This window comes from Poecilia latipinna, unplaced genomic scaffold (genome assembly GCF_001443285.1).
Source record: "Poecilia latipinna isolate Pla-1442-1.1 unplaced genomic scaffold, P_latipinna-1.0 Scaffold2770, whole genome shotgun sequence".
Lineage (NCBI taxonomy): Eukaryota > Metazoa > Chordata > Actinopteri > Cyprinodontiformes > Poeciliidae > Poecilia > Poecilia latipinna.
Window position 1 is genome coordinate 55,972 of NW_015115386.1, and position 9,134 is coordinate 65,105.

The 9,134-nt window shown below is 53.3% G+C and overlaps 2 protein-coding genes across 4 annotated transcripts in view; both read right to left on the bottom strand.

The window, feature by feature from the left end:
* Positions 1-308: 308 nt before the first annotated feature.
* Positions 309-5,325, bottom strand: ufc1 (ubiquitin-fold modifier conjugating enzyme 1). Its single transcript, XM_015021382.1, has 2 exons — positions 5,321-5,325; positions 309-979 (listed from the first exon to the last, which is right to left on the bottom strand). The coding sequence occupies exon 2, from the start codon at positions 955-957 to the stop codon at positions 445-447; it is 513 nt and encodes a 170-aa protein (XP_014876868.1). The 5' UTR covers positions 958-979; positions 5,321-5,325; the 3' UTR covers positions 309-444.
* The window catches only part of ythdc1 (YTH N6-methyladenosine RNA binding protein C1), a 13,158-nt gene continuing 5,793 nt past the window's right edge, over positions 1,770-9,134 (bottom strand). Inside the window, exons 2-16 of one of the 3 annotated variants that reach the window (XM_015021381.1) lie at positions 6,912-7,013; positions 6,527-6,792; positions 6,083-6,455; positions 5,929-5,991; positions 5,753-5,847; positions 5,549-5,657; positions 5,352-5,469; positions 5,197-5,281; positions 4,968-5,122; positions 3,749-3,828; positions 3,586-3,622; positions 3,474-3,513; positions 3,330-3,392; positions 2,353-2,541; positions 1,770-2,277 (exon numbers count right to left, since the gene is read on the bottom strand). In XM_015021381.1, the coding sequence (XP_014876867.1) occupies positions 2,089-2,277; positions 2,353-2,541; positions 3,330-3,392; positions 3,474-3,513; positions 3,586-3,622; positions 3,749-3,828; positions 4,968-5,122; positions 5,197-5,281; positions 5,352-5,469; positions 5,549-5,657; positions 5,753-5,847; positions 5,929-5,991; positions 6,083-6,455; positions 6,527-6,792; positions 6,912-7,013 (1,964 nt within the window). In that variant the 3' untranslated portion in view covers positions 1,770-2,088. Of the gene's footprint in view, positions 2,278-2,352; positions 2,542-3,329; positions 3,514-3,585; positions 3,623-3,748; positions 3,829-4,967; positions 5,123-5,196; positions 5,282-5,351; positions 5,470-5,548; positions 5,658-5,752; positions 5,848-5,928; positions 5,992-6,082; positions 6,459-6,526; positions 6,793-6,911; positions 7,014-9,134 lie in introns of all 3 variants that reach the window. The other 2 variants (XM_015021380.1, XM_015021379.1) reach the window with 2 other exon arrangements.

Below are 9,134 nucleotides of genomic sequence, written 5' to 3' on the forward strand. Positions count from 1 at the left end.
TTTGAGATATCTGGAATGTAAGGGCGGTAAAACCGAATTTATGTTAAAATGGCTTGCCATACTGGCTCGGTTCACCGCCACACTGCTGCTTCTGTGCAAACGAACCAGAACCGTCTGATTTCAAGATCCAGAAGTTTAGCTCTGAACCAGGACTCAGAACCTGACTGAGGAGAAAACCTGCAGATCCAGAACCAGGCCCAGTTTATAGAGTGGTGCCGGTTCTGTTATCCAGAAACTGAACAGATTAAAGAACTCCAGAACCACCTGAGGATGCTGCATGACCCGGTGTGTAGTAAGAGAACCAGACAGACACTCGGAACCAGAACTTTATTTTCTGTGCAATCACATTCTCACAGCAGAACCGGAAGTGTTGTTTCTGTAGGACTTCGGTTCCAGCTGAGAGTTCCAGAACCGGAACCTTGTCCATATGTCACCCCTCTGACGTCACTCCGCCACATCACGCGGCTTCTCCTTGTGGACCACGTGACCTTTGCTGATTAGGTCCGGGATTTCCACGGCCAGCCAAGGCGCGAGCCCGAGCGCCATCAGGTGCGCGAGCCCGAAGCGGGGCACGTTGCGCGCCCACAGCGGGGCGAAGTGTTCGGTCAGGCAGATCTTCCCGCCTCGGAACATCTTGGCGGTCTTCCCGTCCAGCTCCGGAACCGCTACTTCCGGCGCTGTTTCCGGGTACGTCACCGGGATGTCGAACTCCACGCGAAACTCGTAGCGCAGTAGCTCGTGTACGAACCAGCAGGTCCCGGTCCAGCGCGTGCCGTCCGGGTTGGACTCCAGCCGGAACCAGTCGTTGTCGGCAGCCTTGTTCTGCTCCACGAACCGGATCAGAGCCTGGTACTCCTCCTTCAGCCGCTGCGGCCACAGCGCGCGCTCCCGCGGGCCCGCGTGCGTCTTCAGGAGCGGGATCTGTGACACGGCTCTGCGCGTGGCCTCGTCCGCCATGGTGCCACGGTTCGGTTCGGTCCTGCTCCGGGTTGTCTGTGTCGACGATACTTCACCCTGACGTGGACCTGCGGCTCCAGAGAAACCGGAAGTTGCTGTAACCTTCGGAGCCCTTTCCGGTCCCTTCAAAGCAAAAGCCCCCGCTGGTTCTGAATGATGCTGACCATATCAGAACCTGAGCTGCGAACCGAACCGCAATGACGTCACTAACTCGTTCAAATGGTTAACATAAAGAACCTGCAGCAGGATCTGGGTTCTGAACCGAACAGAACCTGCTGGTTGCAGTTTTAACCTAATGGTTGTTTAAAAGGAGCGGAACTGACCGCTGAGGTTCTGGACCTCGGACCCAGTCCAGCTTTTATAAAGGTTTGCAAAGCCCAAAATTATTTATACTCCCAGAAGCTTAGATGGTTTCATGTTTCTTCTGACCAGCAATAATAAAGAACCAGGTCCAAACTGCTGGTTCTGATTTATCTTGAGATTGAGTCACATAACCCTGACTCAAGCAGGTCTGGTTATTGAACCGGGTCCAAAAGAACTCTGGGTAACCAAGTCGAAGTGCTTTCTGGTCTGAAACTTGCATTTGGACCCGCTTCAAAGTTCTGAGTTTCCACTGAATGTGTGTCGGATGTTCTGATTCTGCCGGGTCTAAAGTTTTGGACTGAACTCCACTGAGGCGGTTCTGATCCGGATCCTTCATTTAGCAGGAAGGAGTCTCAGGCTCCGGCCCCTCCGAGTCTCCAATCAGCAAACAACAACCAATCAGACAGAAGGAAATCAAACAGGAAGTGACAAAACAGGCAGGTTTCATGTGGAACATTAAAAAACTTTTAATATGAAGGATCCAACAGGAAACATCCAACCTTTCACAATAAAACCAGTACTGTTTGTGTCATGTTACCCCTAGGAAGGCCCCACCCCTCCTGTTGGCACCCAGCCTACAGACTGAGAGCATTCTGGGAAATGAAGACACCATAAAAAAGTTTTTACGGACTTTCAAATTAAAAGTTTGGCCAAAGAAACTTTATTGAAGAAACGGACGTGAACACTGATGTTGTCATCCTGCAGCTATTTATACATAATTTGAAAATGAAGGGGAAGTCAGGCTGTCAAAATAAGAGCGCTCAGTGATCACCTGCGGTACCGCCCCCTCTCCTTGTCCCTCTCTCTCTCCCTGTCTCTGTCCCTCGCCCGCTCTCGCTCGCGGTCGCGCCGCGGCCCGCCGCGCTCTCTCTCTCGCTGCCGCTCGCGCTCACGCCGGCTGCTCACCACCGCTTGCGTGCGCCGCAGGAAGTCATCCACTCGCATGTCGTAGTCGTGCTGCAGGACAGGAAACAGGAAGTCAGACCCAGCAGGTTCTGATCTGGATCATTTTAGAACCGGATCAGAACTCACCGGGCTGGACGCGAAGGCGCGGTGCTGCGGCACGCGCTGCTTGTCTCTGAAGCGAGGGGGCGGAGCCTCGTGCGGCGGCAGGGAGGGGTGGTGGTGGTGGAAGGCCTGGTGGGGGGGCGGCGGGGGGTGGCTGTGGTGGTAGTAGGGAGGGTGGTGGGGGGGCTGCTGCTCCACGCCGGGGTACGCCGCCTGTCCACACAAACAGGAAGGGTCAGCTGGTCAGGGGCGGGGCTTAGAACCAGTTCCCTAAAGCCCTTTCGCACTGCAAGGAACGGAACGGGTTCAAAGTAGGGCCGACCGTGTTTGCATTAGAACTTCCAACCCGGTTAAACCCGGCCCGATTGGAACCACAAGAGCTGTGGTTCCAATCGGGCCGGCCAAGCGGGGCTGCTTAGAACCAGCAGCTGATTGGTTTAGAATCAGACGTTGGTCGGGTCCAGCTGGCTCTCACTAAACTGTTCGTACTGTATTTTGTAAAGAGTGCTCTTTTTAGTAGTTTTATTTTTAATTTGCGATGAATTCGTCCCAATATTCTGCTGTTACCTGGTCACATGACGAGGTCATGTTTTTCCTCCGTTTCCTCGCTGATGAACAGAACCAACTGGATCGGTCAACGAGGAAAGAGAAAGTTTTCTGCCGCATCTCTGAGGAAAAGGCTTCGGCCGCTACATGGAAACCGTTTAGTTTCAAACGTGATGACGTCACAGCATCGATGGCGGCCTCAGTTATACGCAAACACTGCAGCACGAGTGGAACCGGACCGAAGCATGCCGGTCCGGACTCTGCAGTGTGGAAACGGCTTAAGGGAGCGGGCTCATGGGAACCAGCAACCAATCAGAACACTCTAATTTAACTCCTCTCTGATTGGTCGAATCTAAACCAGTAAAACGGCCCTGGCCCCACCTCCAGGTGCACCTGCCAGGTGAGGTGGCTCAGTAAGCTAGCATGCCTGATCCAATCAGAACCAAGAACCATACCAGAGTCTGCCATGGAGCCGGGGGCCCCACATTGTGGTGGTAGTCCCTCATGTAGTCGTAGGACTGAAACAGGTGAACACAGGTAGACGTCATACAGGTGAGTGCGCTGACATCATGCTGCAGAGGCCACGCCCCCAGACTCACCCCGTTCAGGAAGACGTCTCGTCTCACACTGGAGAATCTCCTGCAAGAAGAAACATCACATCTTACTTTCTACCTGAAACTGAGGTCCCGCCCACTGCCAGGTGAGTCTCACCTGTCCACCGGTTGGCTCCGTAGGTCTGGGATGAATCCTGGTGATGAGTAACAGTTAATGACAGCTTAGCGGGTAACATTTACCTAACAGGTGAAGAGGCTGAGCTATTTAGTTAGCAAGCTAAACTAGCATGCTAGTAGGCATGTGAACAGGTGATCTGCACCTGGCCGCTGGTTGAAGTCGGGCGGGCCGTCGGCTCGCGGTCGCTTCCTGCCGTGAAGGTCATACTCTTCAGGTCGACGCCTACGTGAACAAGTCCACAATTAAGACACACACATGCGGACAAAATCACACACACACACTCAGCCTCACACACATCGAGGCAGGTACAGTATTCCCTGAGCGTCGTCTGCAGGTGCCTGAGCAGGGAGGCGGGATCAGAGCAGCCAGGTGCTGCTGCTGTCGTCATGGTGATGAACCCTGGTACATTACCTGCTGCCGTTCTGATCCTGTCACCATGGCGACAGTTACCCGGTCCACAGACCCGCGCTCAGGTTAGCGTCCTCCCAGCGACAGTCCTGCGGTCGGGTCGGTTCTGGTTCTGACTCTGGCTCTAGTCACACTCTCACTCACACAGGAAGGAAACAGAAGAAGCCTCTGGAGGGCGACATACCGCTGCTGGAGCCGTTAGGGAAAACTAACAAACAGTTCCTCATCACGTCCATTACAGACCCTCTTATTTTGAAAGGGTGATGGTGATGATGATGGTGCAGTCCTGTTAATCAACACCGAAAGCCCCGCCCCTTTGAGCCCAAGCCCCGCCCCCTCCATACCAACAGTCCTGAACACAAGCAACCAATCAGGGCGTTCCGGCGTCCGTTGGCTCCTCCCCCGGGCGCCAGATCAGTCCATCAGCCCCCCTCCCCCCGACAGTCTGCCCCAGCAGGGGGGGTAGGAGGGGACAACACTGTCCTTGAGGTGGGGGGGGGCCCTGCTGTCAGTCCAAAAGTCCTTCGTTTCTGTGATTTACCTCACAGAAAGCCAGGAAGCCCCGCCCCCGGCCACGCCCACCTGCTCAAAGCCAGAAACAGTTCCACCCCCCTCCCCCCCATCAGTCCATCGTCCTTTTATTCTGAAAGGTCAGCCACAGTCCGACTACCCGCCAAACAACTTCCTGCAAAGACAAAATTTCATCATGAGAGAAATTCCATCCTGCGCCGCTCTGCCGCCGCCATCATCAGCAGGCGGCGCTCCAATCACACATCAACTCCTCAATCTGGTGACCTCATCACGCCGCCGAGGAACTACTTCCTGCCTGACTCAAAGCTTCAACCAGAATGGCGCAACAACAGAGCGGCGCCGTGTCCGTGGTCCGGCAGCAGGTGGCGCCGTGTTGCGGCGGCAGAACAGGAAGCGGGGGAGGAGCTCGGTGATTGGCTAACCTTCCCGGCTCGCGCTGCGGTGGGCGGCCACGCGGCCGCAGCTCTGACGGCGTCTGGCCCTTCTGACGCACGCGCCGCGCCACGTGGTGCACGTCCACGCTCTCGTCCAATGGGAACAGGGCGCACAGCTGGGCGCCCACCTTCGGTTGGATCTCCTGCAACAGAGCGCAGGGTTGGAGAGGAACCGGGTCCAGAGCCTGGACCGGAACCAGGACCTTGACGTGCTCACCTGGCCATCCCGTCCGATCTTCACGGGCTTGTTGTCGTTCCAGGGGTTAAACAGGTGAGCCGTCTTGATGAAGGGCAGCTCCCTCCTGCAACACAGGGCTGTCAGAACCGGGTCCAACCGGAACCGGGTCGGTCCGGGTTCCGGAAGCAGCTGACCTGCAGAGCCAGTCGATCTTGAAGACTCCGCCCAGCATCTTGGCGTTCATCCCGGCAGGAAGAACCCAGTGGATCGGAGACCCGTCATGGTGCGACTCTGACGACAGGCGAGCAAAACCTGCAGGCAACAGGAAGTCAGAGCCATGGAAACGGGAAGTCATAGCGATGAGGAGGAATCAGGAAGCAGATGAAGGCACCTTGGAACTTGCCGCTCTCCCTGACGGAGAAGACGAGGATGACGCTTCGCGCTGACTGGAAGGCGGCGTTCAGTTTCTTCTCGTTGACCGGCAGCGTGGACCAGACGCCCTGAAGGCAGGACACGGTCGCCATGGAGACAGAGCACAGTAATCAACATTAGTGCACGGCGGCGGCGCCGCCAGCACAGGGGGCCGTGGACCGACCTTCGCCTTGGCCAGGGAGACGTTCTCATGGTTGTTGCTCTTGATGAGGAAGAAGCGGGCTTCCCGCAGGATGTAGCGCAGCTTGCTGGTGGGATCTGCAAAGACATAAGCGCGTTCAGGCAGCGGGCCGAGTCGGTACCGCCGGATCAGTACCACCGGGTCTGGAAGGTTCTTACTCTCCATTCCTTTCCGAACGGCTCGAACCGACGACGACAGCTTCTCTCGCTTCTTCTCCGACCCTTTCAGAATAAAGCCGAGCACTGATTTCAGAATAAAAGCACAGCACCGATTTCAGCTGCTGAGGTGAACGGCGGTCGTTGCCATGGTTACCTGAGGCTTCGGAGGCGGAGCCTGAGCGTCCTGACTCTCCGTCAGAGAAACTGACGGAGGAGGCGGAGCGAGAGTCGCCGGCCTCGCTGCGCGTGTCGTAGTCGTTCCCGTCGCCATGACGCTCATCATATTCATCCTCCTCCTCATCTTCATCCTCCTTCTCTCCCTCCTCCTCCTCCTCTTCCTCCTCCATGCCCTCCTCCCCCTCCTCCTCCTGATTGTCCTCTTCCTCTTCCTCCTCCTCGTCGTCGCCGTGCGAGACGGCGGGGGAGGAGCTTCCCGACGCCGGCTCTGAGCTGTACTCCGCCTCCTCCTCCGATTGGTTGTCTTCGCCGTGAGGGGAGGGGCTCACTCGCCTCTCGTCGCGCCGCAGCTTCTAAACACAAACAGGAAGTGAGCGATGACATGAGCGGCAGGCGGCGCGCTCAGGGTGAGGGTCGTTACCCGGCTCAGAGCCTCCACACCGCGCTGTGACTCCCGGCGCCGATCGTCCTCCGCACCGCGACTACGCGGGCCCTCTCGGGGCCCACGCCGCCCCTTTCGCTCCTCGTAGTACTCGTGATGGTAGGCGGTGGCGTGGCGGCGCGGGCTGGACGGCTTCTTGGAGCTCAGCGCTCGCTTCGCAGAGGACCTGGAGGGGGCGTGGCCTGACGAGGGGCGGAGCCTCTTCACGTCTTGGCTGTCCGATCGCTCGCTCTTCCTCTTCACTCCTGAGAGAGAGAGGACCTGCTGCTGTGACATCATCGCTTACAGTGGCATCATGTGAGGTCAGACTGAACCGATCCAGAACCAGAACAGAGTCCAGGCTCTGAGGGAGGCGGTTCCGTACCTTTCTTGTCACCGACGTCGCGCTCCGTCTCCGGATTGTAGAGCTCGTCGTCCTGATCCGGCGCTTCGGTCAGAAGATCCTCCAGAACGTTTAGTTCCCCATCTGAAACAGAACCGAGACGCTGAGGACGTCCAAGAGACGGGGGACAGAGAGACGGGGGACAGAGAGACGGGGGGGACAGAGAGACGGAGGGACAGCGGCCCCTACAGGACACTCTGGGTTAGCTTTTTCCTCTGGTGACGGTTCTGGTCTTGGACCAATCAGAGGCCAGCGCAGGTGTGCGTATGGACCCGTTAGCTGCTATTGCTAACAGCCACTCAGCTTTACCTAACTGTGCGTTGCTGATTAAAGGTAGAGAGAAACGAGCGGCGCTGAGGTTGGTTCCTACCTCAGAATGAAACGTTTCTGGTTTAGTTATAACTGAACTTTAAACCAAACAATGACTTTTCATCATATTGTTATATTCTAACTTAATTTTACTGTTGAATTAAGTGACTCTCAGTCCAGTCATCCAACCCATTGCTCTGGTTTGGGGATATATTTGGGTTCATTATTTTGAAGTGAACTTGATGAATATTATCTGATCATTGATCTGGAATTATGATCCTAAATAAAACCGACAGTCTTCACTCTGCCTCATGCTGGGCTGGCGTTTTGCCTTGAAAAACAAAATTAAAACTACAAAAATTATCTAATTAAAGACGGAAAAACTATTTTTAAAATATTCCCAGAGCTGGACCTCACTTTAAGCCTTTCTGAGGGACGTCGAGGACGCGTCCGGACAGGGACATGTCTCCAACAGTATTTCCTAATTTTTTTTCCCTTCATGTTCCTCCAGCTATGCTTTTCAAAATAAAATGTAACTAATGAGTCCCATCAGTGATTGTTGGGTTGGACGCCGCGCTGAGTCAGGAAGCGGCTAACTGCTAGCACGTTTCACAGCCAGCAAAATGTTTCCACTAAAATATATAAAGGAAGTCGGCTAACATGAACCCGCGCTGCAACTTTGACAGATTATCAGTGGAGCAGGTGCTTAACTTAGCGAACCAATCACAGCGGGCGTCCAGGTGATCACTTGTTAATGATCAAAACATGAAAATTCAAAAACAGAAAACTAGCAGACTGAGTGTTCTGGGGTTTTAAGCACTTTGTCTGAAATGTTTTTTGTGTTTATGTTCCTGATGTAATCTGTGGGCTCATGCAGCTGTTGCCATGGCAACGGGTCTGCATGTAATGCTGGTTAAAACAGAGAAACCAAACTGTTTATAGATCTGCATGCAGAGAGAATACAGACTTTACACATTCAAACATCTCAGCTTTAACTTAAGTCACATTTAATAGAAACTGGATGATGAATATGGGGCCATTTTTGGCTCCTGCAGGTTCACGTCACTCGCTGCAGCGGCTAACCGGCCAATACAGCAACATGTGGCTCCTCTGCTCCACAACAGAGACATGAGCAGCAGAATCACAGCCGACACAGAAAAACATCCTTAGATGAATTAAAACCTGTCTTATTGTATAATTTTACAGTAAAGACATGTTTGCTACATTAAAGATGCATCATATCTGGTCTGCTGTGGAGGGTAGGGTTACAAAGCCCAGTCATTTGGCTCACACGGTTATTCTGCTTTTAATATCACTTTGATTTTTATGAATCTAATGTTTGAGCATTTCATAAGATCAGGAAATAAAAGGAAACTATATTATTGTGATAATTCTTCTCAGAAAATATTGCTGAATTTTGTAACTATTTTGAACTGTAAACAACCACTGAGCAGATATAAACCATAAAATAAAATATGACGGAAAAGTTCATTTTTATAATGTCTCACCAACTGAGACATTATATGGATTCATGAGGTGACTGATGTTTTCACATATTTATATCTCTCAGTATGTTTAATACCTGATAAAAAGTTATTTTCAAAAAGCCTAATCAGGACGTATACCCTAACTTACTGAATAAGACTGCATGGCATTCATATTTAAGTTTTGGCCTTAGAAAAAAGAAGCAGCTTCCAGCAGCTGTGGGTGCATAGCGCCCCCTGTCTTCCTCACCAACGTCCTGCACAGACTCTTGGCTTCAGTCCTGCTGGTCGGAAGATTGGCTGCATTTATGAAAGTTTATTTCTGTTCTGTAGACGAACCATATCTGAGTAGTTCATTAAAACTGATCCACAGCGTTCAGCAAAGAGGGACAAACAATCAGCAGATTATAAT